The sequence below is a fragment of the Mustelus asterias genome, chromosome 13, assembly GCF_964213995.1.
Source record: "Mustelus asterias chromosome 13, sMusAst1.hap1.1, whole genome shotgun sequence".
Lineage (NCBI taxonomy): Eukaryota > Metazoa > Chordata > Chondrichthyes > Carcharhiniformes > Triakidae > Mustelus > Mustelus asterias.
Window position 1 is genome coordinate 14,827,244 of NC_135813.1, and position 19,354 is coordinate 14,846,597.

The window sequence follows — 19,354 nt, forward strand, 5'->3', positions numbered from 1 at the left end:
ACTCTCTCCACCAAGTCACAGATACAAACTGCTTATACAGTTAGTCAGTACACAGAACATTGTTTAATTTCAATCTTATATTATTAAACAGCTTGGCTATTATCTCCTAGCTAGAGACAGTCTATTCTTCTAACAGGTAAACAAGCTTGCTGGAAAGTTTTGCTGATCTTAGGTCATTGAGGTAGAGCATTTGAATAGTAAGCTCTCTTTACTCTAATGTAGGGGTGTTAGCGCTATTCCCCTTTTTACTAAATCTATTCATTCACTGTTACCTGGTGTCAAACCCTTGTCTTATGAAACAATACAAATTACAACTTACTATTAACAATAAAAAAAGATTTCCACTCATAATATATTTAAAATGGTTTATCACCATGTATAGATGCCACATTCCAGACATCACTTTCAACATTTGCATATTGTTACAAATATGTGACTAAAATGTTCAATGAATCTAAATTATAACCTGAAGCTAACAAGTGCATTCCAATCTACAAAGTTACTTAACCAAAAAAAAATTAAATTTTTAGAATGACCATAGGCTGTTTAATTAGAACAATTATACATTTTGGATCGAGAGACCATACTAAACACATGTAAGAAGTGTTTTATATAGAACATACTATGTACTGCAGGAAACTTACTGATATAAAAAACGGTGGGGGCGATTCTCCCACCCCACGCGCTAATTTTCTAGCGCAGCATCGTGGGAGAATCTCGCATCCGGGCATGTGTGGGATTTGTGTTTGCGTTCCCGCCATGCATGCATCTCCCAGCACCGGATTTCCAACGCCGTTTGATTTGCACTGGAAACCAGCAGGAACCAGGTAAGTACATTACATCTTATTTTAATGTTAGTTAAATGTGATTAGCGGGCCCAGGACTGCATTCTCCAGGCCCAATCGCATCTCCCACCCTGCCAGAAGCATTTCACTCCAGCGGGCTTCAGACCAGCTCCCCACTTTCGTGGAACTAGTGGCCTGACCCGCTGGAGTGAAGGGGGGGGGCAATCAGGCCCCCTAGGGGTTGGGCAGCGGTGAGGTGGTGCCCCCTGGGCATGGGCACCCTGGCTGTGTCAGCCTGTGCCCCTGGCGCTGCCCAAGGGGAAAATTGCCCAAGCCCTGGGGGCCTTGGCACTGCCCTATGGGCATTGGCAAGTGCAAAGGGGGTGGGGCCTATAGGAGATGGGACCTGGTGGGGGCATGGCTTAGGAACAATCAGTGGGGGTGGAGGTCCCGCTGTCACTCTGCATGGTGTTGTGAGACCTCTTACTCTGCATGGGGATTGATGGGGGCAGGAAGGAAGCCAGTGATCGGGGCGGGCTGGGAGGGTCGGGACTTCTGGGGGGTGAATCTATTTTGGGGAGGGCTGGAGATCAGGGCAGGCTGGGGGGGGGGATGCCTGCGGGGACAGGGATGTGGGGGACTGTCACTGCTTGGTGGGTGGGGTTGCTGAAGATCGGGGTCATCCGGGATGGGACCGGGAGTCAAGGCTGGCCCAGGAATGGTCAGAGGGTGCGTGATTGGACCATGGTGGGGTGGTTGTGGGGGGCAGCACTGTGGGGGTCCTGGGCTGGCCAGCAATCAAGCTGACCAGCAAACGGGGAGGCTGACAGTTCGGGGCCATTGCACATGCACAGAGGCCTGCTGATTTCATCCTCCCCAGCATGAATAGGTCCCACCCCTGAAATTTAATGATAATCACGCTGGTGACTTCTGTATTGAACAGTGTGCGAGATTCTAGTGTGAACTCCCACTGAAAAAACCAGCACGATTTACTCCAGTTTTCCCGCGAATGTGACACTTAGAACATTTTTGGGAGAATTCCATCCAGTGTATCTGGTTTGCATTTTGTCTGTCACAGTTCGATATCACACCCATCCATGTGCAAAAGTATGTGTCACTTTCAACTGGAAGCTCATATAAACAGGTTACAGTGCCACGATTACATCATTTCTCAGGCAACAGAAGGCAAAAGCCATTTTGGAGCTGGTATTCTAATAAGAGACAAATGTCTAATATGCCAGTTGGACCATGAGTAGGGTGTAATAACTCCACGGAGGCGAAAGTCCCGTCACCAAGTTACTTTATTTACACCATACATCTGCACACAGCCAGCTCTCCAGTTGCTCCCTGCTGAATGCAGGCTGGGAGTCTGACACACCTGCTTTAAATAGGGAGCATGAGGCTCCCTGATTTAACCCTCAATTAGGACTCATCAGGTACTTCTTTTCTGGTACCCACTAATTAAACTAAATCAAATTAACTGAGGGACAAATGAAAAAGGGCCGCTCCCCAAAAGGAGGGGGACCCGTCCGAACAAAAATCAAAGTCGAAAGGAAACTTAAAACATCAAATTAAAAGGTGATTATCGGGGTCGATAATACACCCCAGCCCCTGCGGTGCCCAGCGGGCACGGAAGGCGTCAACTATGCCAGCGGACACCGCATGCTCCCTCTTGAGGGACACCTGTCCACGAATATAGCCGCGGTAGAGGAGCAGACAGTCAGGATTGACGACCCTGTCGATCGCCCGCTGCCTGGACCTATTGATGGCTAGCCTCGCTAGGCCCAGGAGCAGATTAGGACTCATCAGGTAGTTCATACTCTAGCAAGCCAACCTCATTAGCCTGGCTGAAGTCATCACATAGGGATAGACTTTATAGTGTGATTTGTGCTGACCTCTCATCTGCTACATATGTGAACATGTGTTAAATGCACAAAAAATAAATTATAGAGGCACTTATCCTTAACTATTGAAAAACACTCCTCTTCAATAACCATGTATTTTCTACTTACTTATACTGTATATTATATGGCAGGAACCTTTTCAACTGTGGAAAATAGTTCTACTGTGACAATGTGGCATATACGTAATGCTGCCATCCACACTTGAATGAAAACAGAAGTTCAAAGCAGAGGAAGAAATGTCAGAATAAAATATTCTAAACAAGAATTTTATTGTATCAGAATTAGTCCAAACTTTATTTCATATTTTAATTGAATTAAAGATCTAAATTCTGATTGTATTAAAGGTTTTCAATATCTCCATATTGTATCATCAATTATTTTATAACACGTTTTGTGTTATGAATTTCTATTTTGTCATAACCTAGGTTGTATCAAAAGGAAAAATAATTTTATTTGACACCAAAGACCGTCCACATGGTAACCAGATTTTCAGTCTGAACATTCCCATTATGACAGAGATGATTCCTTCTGCACGCTTGATTGCATATTATGTGGTAACTGGAGAAAACAATGCTGAACTGGTTGTTGATTCTCTGTGGTTTGAGGTGGAAGAGAAGTGTGTAAACAATCAACAGGTGGGTTCTAACAGAATGTCCAGTCAAGGTAGATTGTAACTTCATTTAAACTATGATCATTATAACACCCAGTTTGGGGCCCGACACAAGACTCCATATGGAAGACATGTTTTTCCTAGAGCAATGGCCCAACAGTCTCCATTCAATACTACCTTTCTCCTCATGACTTAACTTGTTCTGACCTTGAACAACTTTTGTTTTACTCCTACTCAGGCTCCCCACTCAGGACCTCTTTTTCGATGACTGTCAGTAATGTTTCTGACTCTCACTCTGGTCATAAGATTTTTAATCAAATTTCTACCAGTTCCGACTAGCAACAGTAACTTAGGAAAGGTTTATTAACATATTCTACATCTTCAGCAGTGCCTTGCATTTTCAAAGCTATTGTTCTACTTATCATAAAATGTGGGAGGTTCAGATACTTCTCTTACATTTTCTAAGGTAAAGCTTCCTCATTTTGGAGGATTTCACCTAATTGCTGACTGAAAACTGACTAAATTGATTATAGCCAAGACTAATCAGACACAAACTATACCTCTGGAATCAAGGAGTCTAACTACATTTCAGTCCACACTGTATTTATATAATGCAGAATATTAATATAATAATAGGTATTCTCTTAAAGAAAAATGTATTTATACATTAATTTAACTTAAATTGTCTCCAAATGAATGGTTAAACACACTTTGTTTTATGTTTACAGGTTGTGTTAAGTACAGATTCTACTGTATATAAGCCCGGAAGCCAAATGGCTTTAAGTATTACTGCTGAACCAAATTCACTTGTTGCATTATCTTCCATCGACACTGCTGTATATGCAATAAGAAAAGGAAGCAAGATGTCAATTGAAAAGGTTAAGTGCATTTTCACATCAGAGTAAATACCATTTTGTACCAAATAATTTATATATGAACTCTAATTTGTCTTGTATGGATTGTTTCTGATACTGGTCAAAACAAATTTCTTGAACAAAGGTCAAAGAACAAAGAAAAGTACAGCACAGGAACAGGCCCTTTGGCCCTCCAAGCCCATCCCGATCATGCCCTCCACTTGCCTGGATGAGTACAGCTACAACAACAGTCAAGAAGCTTGACAACATCCAGGACAAAGCAGCCCACTTGATTGGCACCTAATTCTCCACTTTCAACATTAACCCCTCCACTACCAACGCACAGTAGCAGCAGCGTGCACCATCCACAAGATGCACTGAAGCAACTTGCCAACGCTCCTGAGACACCACTTTCCAAATCCACAACCTCTAACACCTAGAAGGACAATGGCAGAATGGGAACATCACCACCTGCAAGTTCCTCTCCAATCCTGATTTGGAACTATATCACTGTCCCTTCACTGTCACCGAGTCAAAATCATAAAATCATAGATTCCCTACAGTGCAGAAAGAGGCCATTCGACCCATCGAACCTGCACCGACAACAATCCCATCCAGCCCCTATCCCTGGAGCCCCAAGTATTTACCCCGCTAATCGCCCCAACCTACACACCTTAGGACACTAAGGGACAATTTAGCATGGCCAATCTACCTAGCCCTCACATCTTTGGACTGTGGGAGGAAACCGGAGCACCTGGAGGAAACCCACGCAGACAATGTGCAAACTCCACCCAGACAGTCACCCAAGGCCGGAATTGAACCCGGGTCCCTGGCGCTGTGAGGCGGCAGTGCCATCGTGCCGCCCAAGGAAGGAACTCCCTTCCCAATAACACTGTCGGTGTTCCTACACCACATGGACTGCAGCAGTTCCAGAAGACTGCACACCGCCAGTTTCTCAAGGGAAGGGCAATAAATGCCAGCCTAACCACCAATGCCCACATCCCATGAATGAATGAAAAAAAGAGCTCTGACATGGAGTTAGCATGTGCAGGATAAGTTAAACAGTCTATTCCTATGCTGAATTTTTTATGATTCTGCGATGCCATATCTGCCACTTCAAAAAATTCAAATAATTTTTGGACTGAGTTATTGAATAAATACATTCCTTAAATCCCAGATTCATCAATAAGAATTATTTTATAACATTACGAATGAAAAATTGCACAGATAATTGTACACACGGGCGGCACAGTGGTTAGCACTGTTGCCTCACAGCTCCAGGGACCCGGCCTCGGGTGACTGTGTGGAGTTTGCACATTCTCCCCGTGTCTGCGTACATTTCCTCCGGGTGCTCTGGTTTCCTCCCACAGTCCAAAGATGTGTGGGTTAGGTTCATTGGCCATGGTAAGTTACCCCTTAGTGTCAAGTAGATTAGCAGGGTAAATACGTAGGGTTGTGTGTGCGGATAGGGCCTGGGTGGGATTGTTGTCGGTGCAGACTCGATGGGCCAAAAGGCCTCCTACTGCACTGTAGGGAGTCTATGATTCTATGGTAAGTAAATTCAACACAGTTTATTGTATGGGTGGTGTATTTGCAACCTATGCTTGCTTTCTTTAAAACAACACTCACATTTATATAGCACTGTTAACATAGAAAAATATCACAGGATAGTTCAAAGGGATATTATCCCAAATAAACAAAAATCAAACTAAAAGAGGTGAAATCAGGAAGGGTGACCAAAAGCTTGGGTTTTAAGAAAAATTTCAAAAGAGATGGAGGGGGAAGAGGCATAGGAAATGCCTCTCCCCCCAACCAACACAGGGTGGGCTGATTTGTGCATATCCTCCACCCCCCACCCCAGATGCTAACTGAGGCCTTTAAGTGGACAATAAATGACCCCTGCCTTTTCCTCCTACTTCCCTACTCCCTAGCCAGCAGCTCCCTCCCCAAGACCCCCAACCCACTCTCTTGATCCTAGGCCTCTGGTGGGTGCTTTACCAACAGCAGCCACCACTCCTGGTGGTTCTGACAAGCAATGGGGAACTGCTGGCCTCTGATTAGCCAGCAGCTCTTAGGGAACAGATTTCCAGGGGAAGGCCCACCGCTGGCCAATTAAGTGCTGGGCACTTAATTCCAGTGGACCTTCACCCCAATGGGGGCTCCCGCCAGTTCTCCAGTCACCAACATTAATCTCCATCTCTAGAGCTTTTATTAAGGAATTAGGAGCTGGAGCCAAGGCTGGAAGTAGAGTGTTGGATAAAATTAAATTTGGGGAAGGAAGAGTGTGGGAGTCCCGCCAGCAGAGCATCGGAATAATCAACATCCAGATGAAAGATTTTTTTGCTTTTGTATGCAATACAGGAAAATTAATGTTTGTTTAATGAAACTATTGGCATCTTTCATGCAGGTACTTCTCGATGCGGAAAAGCACGATCTTGGATGTGGTGCTGGAGCAGGGAAAAATAATGCTGATGTGTTCAGGAGAGCTGGATTGATGTTTTTGACCAATGCCAATGTTAAAGCTTTGCCAGTTACTGGTAACCATGCAGTTGAATTAATAAATCATAATTATAATTTGCGACTAGACGTACAGACATTCTACGGGAAGCTTTATGATTTAGAATGTTACATGCCTTGGAACTGATAGAATTAGGAGTCACTGGTGTTTAGGAGTGGGAACCCTGGCCAGTTTTCCTATGTTGAGCCCAGGATGAGAGAGGTTGGTTGTGAGGGTCTTCTACAACCTGATTGAGATTGCCTGCGACAACACAGACTAATTAATTTCCTACACCTAAGAAGAAAAGAGTTTGTTTTTGTGCAGCACCTTTCACAACTTCATACATTCAACAGTGCATCACCACCAAAGGAGCACTTTTGAATTGTTATAATGCAGAGAAACACAGCAACAATTTGCACAAACCGAAGTCACATAATCAGTAATGGCTTCTCTTTTTGTGCAATTAAGGAGGAAGATATTGGCCAGGACACCAGGAGAACTCCTCTGTTCTTCAAAGAGTGCCATGGAATATGTTATATCATTCTGAGAAGGCAGATAGGGATTCCATTTATGCATCATCTGAAAGACAACACCTCCAACAGTCCAGCACACACTAAATTGAACTGTCAGCATAAATTATATGCTCAAGTCCCTGGAATGGCCTTAAAAATATAGCTACCTCTGGGCCACGTCTGAAAACATGGGCAAAATTCCCACCCTGCAACGAAAGAGTCAGCGTGGAACTTACTCCCACACTGAAAAGTTGATCTATTACCATTTAACACTCTGAGAGAGATAATTGGCTGGAGATGGGCCTTCCTTCCCCATCTGGGGATAAAGTCCTGGCTCCCAGAGTTGCCAGCCGTCTAAATGGCCCCAGAAACACCAACAGGAGTGGTGGCTACTGCTGGGACTTCAGCCGGTCCTAGTAAACAAAATGGCTGGAGCTGGATGAAAGATAGGTTTACGGGAATCTTGCCAGAGTCAGGTCAGGAGGCCCTGGGGTGGAGCGTGAGGAGAGTTTAGGAAAATGTGCAAAAGCCAGGCAAGAATCTTGTGGGAGGCTCCTGATTGGAAATGGGGTCCATGATGGAGGCACCCCCCCCCCCCTCCCCAGATTTCCTGTCCAGTACCCAAGCAGGTGAACCTGCTGGGTGCCCCCCCCCCCCACCCCACCCCATCACTGACCTGCTCCTGCCAGTTGTAAAATTGTAGCTGGAGTGGGAAGTGCCTCTTAAGTGACTGCTATTTGGTCATTTAAGGGCCTCAATTGGGGGGAGAGTAAGCAGGCCACGTTAGGCCTTGTTGCTGACCATAAAATCATGGCAAGATTGGGAGTGGGCAAATTATGTGGGCCCCCAACCTGCAAATCTGCCTGCAGGTGACCATAAAATTATTGTCCATGAGTTTCTATAAGAACGACAGCAATCTAAGTTAAGAATGTTAAATATTTCTAATGTTGCCCATTATTTATTGCATTCGCTCTTACAATATAGTGAAATCATTCACTCAGGTGAAGTATGTACTGCACTTACAACTGAAGCTCCGATTTTACTTCAACAGATACAAAATGTGATGTAAATTTGCGATCGAAGCGAGATTTGAACGTGATGGTTGAAATTCGGAAGAAAAGTAAGAATATTGTAAAATCACTGATCGAAATAAACAGTTTTGTATTTTAGTTGTTATTAAGTGTTTTCCTGTTTTGTTGACAAATATTGTATTATATATAATTGTACTGTGGTTTTACTATCCTTTTTTCTTCTGAATGTGCTGACTCACATTGGGGTACAATTAAATGAGAATTGGCAGCCCTCCTGTACCTCATTTAAGTACATGAGCCTAGAAGATAAATGTGGAATTCTCCTCGTAATCCCATAGAGAATGAGAGAAAATTCAGGTGGTGTAACTACCATTCCTCACAGCCCATCAGAATTTCCCTTTTTCTGCACCATCGCTTCTCACTGCTTTCTCGCCTGCTGTCTGGGTGTTATAAGGCCGAGGTAAACAGAGGACTTTCCTTCTACTACCCTATTTACCTTAATTTCTTAGTCTACTGTGTGGTGCCAGTAGAAGATAACTGCCTTGATGTCTGCCCTATTGGAGGGAGAGGACTTGTAATGGCCTTTTTCCCTCTCCGCAGTTTCAACCAATCACTTAACTACTTGTTTGGGTTTTGAAATGTAGTGGAGATGCCGGCGTTGGACTGGGGTAAGCACAGTAAAAAGTCTCACAACACCAAGTTAAAGTCCAACAGGTTTATTTGGCAGCACAAGCTTTCGGAGCGCTGCTCCTTCATCAGGTGAGTGAGAACTTGTGTTCACAAACAGGGCATATACAGACACAAACTCAATTTACAAGATAATGGTTGGAATGCGAGTCTTTACAGGTACTCAAGTCTTAAAGGTACAGACAATGTGAGTGGGGAGAGGGCCAAGCACAGGTTAAAAAGGCGTGTATTGTCTCCAGCCAGGACAGCTAGTGAGATTTTGCAAGCCCAGGCAAGGTAACCAGTCTGATTGACACATATGGCTTTCCATAGTCATATGACTAGGCCATGAGGCTGCTTTCGGAGGCTGGCTTTCCATAATCATGTTATTATGCCATGAGGCTGCTTTGGAGACAGACATCTTAAGATCAGTTGACTAAAAATTCCCACTGAGATAAGACACTGATGAAGACAGCTGTCTTATACATGAAACACTGTTGAAGGCCTTAGTTTTGACTGAGGCCTTTAGCAGTCAATTGTATTGTTGCTATTGCAGCCCTATAGCTGAGACTATCTCACTTTGTAAAGTTGAGGGATTGAATCTGAGATTCTTTTGGCCTCTGTATTTCAGTACCTTCCTGCATGATGCACTTACCCTGGAGCCATCATGTAATTTGACCTGATGCTATAAAGTACAAATAAAATTTGAGAAAATGTAGGTAACAGTGATCAATGCAGATTGAAATTGAAGACTATAAGAAGAGGATTGAAGGCCATGTCCCCCTGGGAGATTTTAATTGCTCTTCTTCCTTCCATCAAGTGGGCAGAGTCAAAACCACCACATCAGCAATTTATTGTCTATAAATAGTTCTTTTATATTGCTTTCTTTTGGAAATGGCTGTGAGAATATCCAGAGGAACAATTGGTTTCAATCTTGCTTCTTTTGTTTATTGCCAGTTGCCAAGTTTGCAAACCCAATTGAACAGAAGTGTTGTATGGATGCAATGAAAAACTATCCTCTCAGGCAATCATGCACTGAACGAGCGAGTAGAATCAAATTACCTGATCCATGCAGAAGTATATTTTTAGAATGCTGCCATTATGCACATAAGTTGCGCTTGAAGTCTGAAAGAGAGCTGACACTGGGACGAATGGGTAAGTCTTGAAGCACAAACAATGAATTTTTCTGCATACCAAATTAAATTGGCAAATGAACCACTAATCCTAGGGGTGGTATTTTATGCCCCATCTTTGCAGAAGGGCCATTAAATCAGGTGCAACGGCAGCAGTGTTATGCTCGCTGCCTACCCAACTTTGTTGGTTTTTGATATCTTGCAGGCTGAGGGGTTACCTCCTGATCAGGTATCCTGTGTCCAGTGGAGGACCACCGCCCAAGGCAGTCCCTCTCCCCTCCCCTCTCCAACATGTTTCTCTCCAAGTCTTCTTATCTCAACCATTAGTTTCAAGAGAAGACTCTGAGCATTGGGAATGGATGAGGACAACAACGTACATTTATTACACACTTAAAAATACATTTCCATGTGCCAAGTGAGAAAGGGCTGAATTTTCTGAGATGTTGAAAAGTCCCACTACTTTAACCGAAAGTGAGAGCTGACCCCAAGCAGTGGGATCTGAGAACAACATTTTGCCAGTTCCGACCAATTAACAGGTTGTTGCCGGGACTGCCATCGAATTGAGGATAGTGGCTTGTCTCTCAGAGCAGCCAGCCCAATCAGGGGACTGAGGCTCCAAGCTGATGGCATCTCCATAGCGAGGAGTCCTTGAAGGCCTGGAAATTTCTTTCAGATAGGCAGGCCCTAGCAATTGGTGGTGGGGAATGTGTGGATTGGTCTTTTCCTCAATTCTGTTTATTCACTTGCGCATCATCCCTTGATAAGCTTCCAAAAATCTATTCATCTCATCCTTGAAATTTCAATTGATGCAACATCCACAATTGGGACATCAAGCTCCAGATTTCCAACACCCTTTGTGTGAAAACATGTTTCCTGTTCACTCCTAAATATCCTGGCTCTGTTTTTTAAGATCTTGACCCATTTTTATGAATTCCCATAGAACCATAGAAAATTACAGCTCAGAAACAGGCCTTTTGGCCCTTCTTGTCTGTGCCGAACCATTTTTTGCCTAGTCCCACTGACCTGCACTTGGACCATATCCCTCCACACCCCTCTCATCCATGAACCCGTCCAAGTTTTTCTTAAATGTTAAAAGTTTTCTTAAATGTTAAAAGCATTTACCACTTTATCCGGCAGCTCATTCCACACTCCCACCACTCTCTGCGTGAAGAAGCCCCCCCTAATATTCCCTTTAAACTTTTCTCCTTTCACCCTTAACCCATGCCCTCTGGTTCTTTTCTCCCCTAGCCTCAGCGGAAAAAGCCTGCTTGCATTCACTCTATCTATACCCATCAAAATCTTATACACCTCTATCAAATCTCCCCTCAATCTTCTACGCTCCAGGGAATAAAGTCCCAACCTATTCAATCTCTCTCTGTAACTCAGCTTCTCAAGTCCCGGCAACATCCTTGTGAACCTTCTCTGCACTCTTTCAACCTTATTTACATCGTTCCTGTAACTAGGTGACCAAAACTGTACACAATACTCCAAATTTGGCCTCACCAATGCCTTATATAACCTTACCATAACACTCCAACTTTTATACTCGATACTCCGATTTATAAAGGCCAATGTACCAAAGGCACTCTTTACGACCCTATCCACCTGTGACGTCACTTTTAGGGAATTCTGTACCTGTATTCCCAGATCCCTCTGTTCAACTGCACTCTTCAGAGTCCTACCATTTACCCTGTACGTTCTACTTTGGTTTGTCCTTCCAAAGTGCAATATCTCACACTTGTCTGCGTTAAATTCCATTTGCCATTTTTCAGCCCATTTTTCTAGTTGGTCCAAATCCCTCTGCAAGCTTTGAAAACCTTCCTCACTGTCCACTACACCTCCAATCTTTGTATCATCAGCAAACTTGCTGATCCAATTTACCACATTATCATCCAGATCATTGACATAGATGACAAACAACAATGGACCCAACACCGATCCCTGCGGCACACCACTAGTCACAGGCCTCCACCCAGAGAAGCAATCCTCCACAACCACTCTCTGGTTTTTTCCATTGAGCCAGTGTCTAATCCAATTTACTACCTCCCCATGTATACCTAGCGACTGAACCTTCCTAACTAACCTCCCATGAGGGACCTTGTCAAAGGCCTTGCTGAAATCCAGGTAGACAACATCCACCGCCTTCCCTTCATCCACTTTCCTGGTAACCTCCTCAAAAAACTCTAATAGATTGGTCAAACATGACCTACCACGCACAAAGCCATGTTGACTCTCCCTAATAAGTCCCTGTCTATCCAAATATTTGTAGATCCTATCCCTTATCACACCTTCCAATAACTTGCCCACCACCGACGTCAAACTTACTGGCCTATAATTTCCCGGATTTCTTTTGGAACCTTTTTTAAACAATGGAACAACATGAGCCACCCTCCAATCATCCGGCACCTCCCCCGTGAATACTGACATTTTAAATATGTCTGCCAGGGCCCCTGCAAGTTCAACACTAGCTTCCCTCAAGGTCCGTGGGAATACCCTGTCCGGTCCTGGGGATTTATCCACTCTGATTTGCCTCAAGACAGCGAGCACCTCCTCCCCTTTAATCTGTAAAGGTTCCATGACCTCCCTACCTGTTTGCCCTATTTCCGTAGACTCCATGTCTGTTTCCTCAGTAAATACGGATGCAAAAAAACCATTTAGTATCTCCCCCATCTCTTTTGGTTCCATACACAGTCTACCACTCTGGTCTTCAAGAGGACCAATTTTATCCCTCACTATCCTTTTGCTCCTAACATACCTATAGAAGCTCTTTGGATTTTCCTTCACTCTGTCTGCCAAAGCAACCTCATGTCTTCTTTTAGCCCTCCTGATTTCCCTCTTAAGTAGCTTCTTGCACTTTTTATACTCCTCGAGCATCTGATCTGTTCCTTGCTGCCTGTACATTTCATACAACTCTCTCTTCCTCTTAATCAGTGTTACAATCTCCCTCGAGAACCAAGGTTCCTTATTCCTATTTACTTTGCCTTTAATCCTGACAGGAACATACAAACTCTGCACTCTCAAAATTTCTCCTTTGAAGGCCTCCCACTTTCCATTTACATCCTTACCAGAGAACAGCCTGCGTCAATCCACACTTCCCAGATCCCTTCTCATTTCATCAAGTTTGGCCTTTTTCCAGTTCAGAACTTCAACCCGAGGACCAGATCTATCCTTATCCATGATCAGGTTGAAACTAATGGCATTATGATCACTGGACCCAAAGTGTTCCCTCACACTCACATCCATCACCTGCCCTAACTCATTTCCCAATAGGAGATCCACTATCGCATCCTCTCTAGTTGGCACCTCTATATACTGATGTAGAAAATTCTCCTGAACACATTTTACAAACTCTACCCCATCTAAACCTTTAACAGTATGCGAGTCCCAATCTATATGTGGAAAATTAAAATCCCCTACTATCACAACTTTGTGTTTCTTGCAGTTGTCATCCCATCAGAGGAAATAGTTTCTTTGTACCCTATTGAATCTGAATTTGGACATCTTGAGAATACTGTTGGCTGCAGAAGCAGCATTCTGGTCATTATGCACTAATTCCAAAATACAAGTAATTGCTCCTTTTCTTTCTTTTTGCTTAATCCCAAAACTAGAATTGAACAATCAATTTGAAATGGAGGCGCCACAGATCCGTAGTTATTTTCCAGAAAGCTGGCTATGGGAGGTCCACGAAATTCAAGAGAGGTATTTTCTGCAGTATATTTTCTTAGAGGTGTTTCCATGCAATTCATAATTGGATTCTGCAATCTATATTCTGCTACAATAATACATTTCATCTCATGGACACGGACCAAACTAATATTCACAAAAGCTATGGAAAAGCCCATTTCTGAGAGTCAGAATGCTGCACTCCTGAGTGAAAAAATTAATATAGTGGGTGCAGCAGGAAGCACCAGCCATGTTTTTAAAATAATAGGGTGTAAAAATTAGATGTAATTTTTCCCATCTTCTGGCACAAAGCAGGCATTTAAACCTCGAATATAGCATACAAGAAGCCAAGTTATGAGTCAAAAGTGCTTCAACCATTATATTGATATAGGCAAATAAAAGTTGTCCACGGTCCAATTTTGTAATAGATGCGAGATCCTTTGCTGTAAGGTGCCTAACGCCAGTTTGAGGTCCCCATGCCATACTGGTTGCCCTGAGACTCCAAACCCACAACAATGTGGTTGACTCTAATGCCCTCTGAAATGGCCGAGCAAACTACTCAGTTCAAGGATAATTAGGGATGGGCAATAAATGCTGGCGCAGCCAGCAACCCCCGTGTCCCCGAACAAATAATAGAAAACGTCACTGGCAAGGGACGGGAAAAATGAGGAAATGAGGTCTCACCGGCAAGAATCTCATTTCCTGACTCTTGTGGGATTTTGAGCCCACACCACTGTTTACACTGACGGCAAAACGCAGGCTCAAAATCCCGCTTTATGTCTTTGTCTTTGTCCCATCTGGCTTAACTACCTCTTCTCCATATGACCTGGATTTCCTTCTGCATTGGGGGACATTATTTAGCCATTGTTGTAACCTGAGTATCCTCACTTAATTCAATAATACTGTTTATTTAGTTTTCCACAGCATTTTCTTAGTTGTGACCTGTTTGATTCAACTCTCATCATTGGATCCTCAGTGATTCACACTCAAGTTCCAGTGCAACTTCCTATAACTCATTTGCCTGCAGTGAGCCCTTTACAGAATCTAATACTTACTTCTCTCAGCTTACTTCACAAAGTCCCTGTAGTCTTTTCTCTAAGGATATAACCCTTTCCACGAACATTTTGATGAACAAACAATTTTCACTTCTTGCCTCCAATCTTCTGTATCTTGTTCCCGTTTGTGTACACATCACACAAAGCATATACATCATTGGAGAGAGAATAGAGCCAACATTTTGAGTCTGGACATTTCGAGTCAGAGCTGCTGAGATTTTCCAGCATTTTCTCTTCTTGTTTCAGATTCCAGCATCCGCAGTATTTTGTTTTTATATACATCATTACCTCTTTCAAATGGAGTTGTTCTTCGCATTTTTTTACCAAAATATAAACTTCCCCTTTCACTTAGGTCTTTAAGCTTTTACTTATCCTGCCTGTTTTTCTCAACAAATTCTCCGTTCCTCTACCAATTTGATAGATACTCTATCTTTTTCTTTATTTGCTGCTTTTTCCTTGCAACATTTCTGTTTTTTGGTAGACTTTTTTCTCAATACTTTAACATTAACTTTTGTCCGATGCCTTTCTAATTCTACTGGGTCCTTTACAAATTAGCGTGAATCTGCCACTGTCTCATACCACTCACTGAAAGTTGTAGAGAGAGGAATATGACAAAGATAAAGCATATTTGTCTATTATGTTACGGCATTAAGTGTCTTTGTGTCACAATACATTTGGGGCAAAATATTGAGTTCACTCAGAAAATGTCTAAGCCTTTTTTGGTGTATCTTTTCGGAAAAAATGCTAAGGCTGAAACTGAGTTTGTTCTGGCTTAATTTTCTGTCCGTAATGGAAAGAAATAATTTTATGTGTAACAGGTGAGACTGCAGCCACTTCTGCAAGGCAAACTTAGGAAATGGTTTGCATCTCTGCAGGATTCAGGAAGGGCAAATTCATTCCATGAAAATACAAGTACCCTGTGTGTCTTTTACATATATCTGCTATAGCAGCTCTTGTTGAGTTAGATACAGAAACTTAATTTGATCTATACGAATTTTACCACTTCTGTCGTTCCTCTCAGGCCATGGTGTGATAGATATACCAGAGAGTATACATACAGTCAGCCACATAAAGTTAGTATTCAATGATTTGAGCCAAATGCAATTCATGTTAAAGTTTAGTACAACTTGTATCAGCAATTGCATCCTTTGGCAATTACATTGTTAAGCCAATTGCATTATTAAAAACAAGTGATGAGCATTGGCTCACCTAGAAATGTGACACCCCTTTAAGGGGCTGCTCTGTTGATTTGTCCCTTAGTTTGTTTAATCTAGTTTAATTGGTTATACTCAATATAAGTGGGCCCCTGATGTAATGAGGGGAAGGACCAGGGCCTCAGAACCACCTTCACTGCCTCATGAATCTGGCTAAACATGCCACAAACAGGTCCAAGCAGCAGGTGATTGAGAGGGTCATCCAGCCCAATTGTCTGCCCAGCTACCGAGGCTATATTCCCTGGAGAGAGCACATGCAGTGTCTGCTGACACCATCAAGGCCTTCTGCACCTGGTGGGCACCATGGTGTTTTATGATCCCTTTAATCACATATTGGTTTGATGTTTTGAACTTCATTTGAGATTTGTTTTTGTTTGATGCCTTATCCCTTTAAGGGGCTGCTCTTTTTAGTGTCCCTCAATTTATGTAATTTAGTTTAATTGGTTTAATCAACATATTATAAATGGACATGGGTGGAATTTTCCCAACCCGCCCACCACGGAAATTGTAGCGGGAGGGGCACGGACCATGCAAAGGTCTGTTGACCTTGGGTGGGATTTTCCAATTTTGGGGCGAACGTGGCCAGAAAATCCCACCCATTGGGCCCGACTTTACCAACAAGTTGTGACCGTTTTCAGGCGTGAAAACTTGGTAAAGTCGGGCGTGAGGCGAGTAGTGCAATCCACAACCGCCTCCACGCCGGTTCCCCCTTTACCAGTGAGGGGGAAGGGGGGGTCTGCTGCCACTCTGCCTGAGATCGGTCTGGGTGGCGTGGGGTTGGGGGGATAAGGGGGTCAGTAATCTTATGGGTGGGGCAATGTCTGTGAGAGCCAAGGGGAGGCATTATCCGGCCCAGGGGCGATGTGGCTCCCCTGCCACATTCTATCATTTGTTTTTCTGCTCATGCACAGTTGGAGGCGCCGATCGGAGCTGCAGGGTTTCGGGCACGTTAAGCTCCGCCCACAGGCTTCTGCAGCGCGATTCGGAATCGCTGATATTTTTCAGGCAGAGTGCATATGGGGGCGCCTGAGAACGGGTCTAAAAGTCAGATCTGAAACACTCCCAGTTTCAAGTCTGCCCAGCACTTAGGATCAAAATGGTAAAATAGGGTCCGTTGTGTTTGATTTAGTTAATTGGTTCACTGTTTTGCTCACAAATGTATAAATGGATACAGCTGGAAAAGTTGGTGGGAAAGGGAATAAGAAAGAGTTGGTCTCTCTGAGTTTTTTTGGAGAGTAAATCTGCTTAAGGTGGATTTCTTCTTTTGCCATATACAATTATTGGCGTTAACACAATAGATGTGGCTTGTTTGTATAAATTACATTATTCCAGATAGAAGAATTATATCTGTAACTATCGGAAATCTAATGTGTGCTTTCATTTAATTATCATTCACTTTTTAATAAATGTGTTTGGCAGTTTACAACCTAACCCATGATCCAGTATTGTATAGTCCCCATTCTACCATCTCCAAAAGTGCAGAAGATTGCATAAGGGAGCATGTTATAAAGTATTATGGCCAAATACAGTCACCAAGGTTTTCTGTTCACTCCTTAGATTCATTAAAATTTACTTTGATATTGAACAACAGCAAAACAACATTTTGTATTTGTATTGTACTCTAATGTAATAAAACATCCCAAAGCGCATAGTAAGAGCAATATTGATATGAACACAAAGAACAAAGAACAGTACAGCACAGGAAACAGGCCCTTCGGCCCTCCAAGCCTGTGCCGCTCCTTGGTCCAACTAGACCAATCGTTTGTATCCCTCCATTCCCAGGCTGCTCATGTGACTATCCAGGTAAGTCTTAAACGATGTCAGCGTGCCTGCCTCCACCACCCTACTTGGCAGCGCATTCCAGGCCCCCACCACCCTCTGTGTAAAAAACGTCCCTCTGATGTCTGAGTTATACTTCGCCCCTCTCACCTTGAGCCCGTGACCCCTCGTGATCGTCACCTCCGACCTGGGAAAAAGCTTCCCACTGTTCACCCTATCTATACCCTTCATAATCTTGTATACCTCTATTAGATCTCCCCTCATTCTCCGTCTTTCCAAGGAGAACAACCCCAGTCTACCCAATCTCTCCTCATAGCTAAGACCCTCCATACCAGGCAACATCCTGGTAAACCTTCTCTGCACTCTCTCCAATGCCTCCACGTCCTTCTGGTAGTGCGGCGACCAGAACTGGACGCAGTACTCCAAATGTGGCCTAACCAGCGTTCTATACAGCTGCATCATCAGACTCCAGCTTTTATACTCTATACCCCGTCCTATAAAGGCAAGCATACCATATGCCTTCTTCACCACCTTCTCCACCTGTGTTGCCACCTTCAAGGATTTGTGGACTTGCACACCTAGGTCCCTCTGTGTTTCTATACTCCTGATGACTCTGCCATTTATTGTATAACTCCTCCCTACATTATTTCTTCCAAAATGCATCACTTCGCATTTATCCGGATTAAATTCCATCTGCCACCTCTCCGCCCAATTTTCCAGCCTATCTATATCCTGCTGTATTGCCCGACAATGCTCTTCGCTATCCGCAATTCCAGCCATCTTTGTGTCATCCGCAAACTTGCTGATTACACCAGTTACACCTTCTTCCAAATCATTTATATATATCACAAATAGCAGAGGTCCCAGTACAGAGCCCTGCGGAACACCACTGGTCACAGACCTCCAGCCGGAAAAAGACCCTTCGACCACTACCCTCTGTCTCCTATGGCCAAGCCAGTTCTCCACCCATCGAGCCACTTCTCCTTGCCATGAAGCACTTTTGCCATGAAGCAACAGAAGGAGGTATCAGGACAGATGACCAAAAATGTGGTCAAAACTAAGTTGAGTAGATAAAGGCACACTCAGAACTGTATATTATCTAAGGTTTAACCTAAAAAAAAATTAAAGAGCTTTCTCATGTGAAGCGTGTTTGTTGTTTTAAGTGTTTTGGCCTTATTCTGTGAGGTGTAAGTTATTGAATTGGTATTTTCCCATGGCTGGTTCACATTAATTGTGAATTTTGTGGAGCAGCAGTACACCTAAACTTTCAACTAGGGAGCCCAGTATAGAAACTTAGCAGTTTGGAGGAAAACAACTTGGAGCTATCTGTATACATCCTGACAGTAAAGTATAAAATAGAAACTGGGTTCAAATGCAGATTGTATAAAATGCAGATGGTTGGTATATATGTATATACTTGTATTCTTTACTCCTTTACCATAAATGTCCATAGTGACTATCAAGAATCCTGAATAGATGAAGACAAAGCAAATATTTGAACATCGAAACTCATCAACAGTGCAAAAACATGCTAAATGTTGTCTTTATTCCACAGATAATTTTCCATTTGTTTTATTATTGTATTCTCCATTTCACCTTTTTGTGTCCATAAATAAAAATTTCTGCCCTGTTAACGGGAAGCAAGATTTAA

The 19,354-nt window shown here is 43.2% G+C and overlaps 1 protein-coding gene across 1 annotated transcript in view; it reads left to right on the forward strand.

Moving 5' to 3' along the window:
* The window catches only part of c5 (complement component 5), a 117,899-nt gene that overhangs the window by 34,575 nt on the left and 63,970 nt on the right, over positions 1-19,354 (forward strand). Inside the window, exons 13-18 of the mRNA XM_078226387.1 lie at positions 3,115-3,324; positions 4,028-4,177; positions 6,561-6,690; positions 8,214-8,282; positions 9,817-10,014; positions 13,601-13,691. Coding sequence (XP_078082513.1) covers positions 3,115-3,324; positions 4,028-4,177; positions 6,561-6,690; positions 8,214-8,282; positions 9,817-10,014; positions 13,601-13,691 — 848 coding nt within the window. The remainder of the gene's footprint in view (positions 1-3,114; positions 3,325-4,027; positions 4,178-6,560; positions 6,691-8,213; positions 8,283-9,816; positions 10,015-13,600; positions 13,692-19,354) is intronic.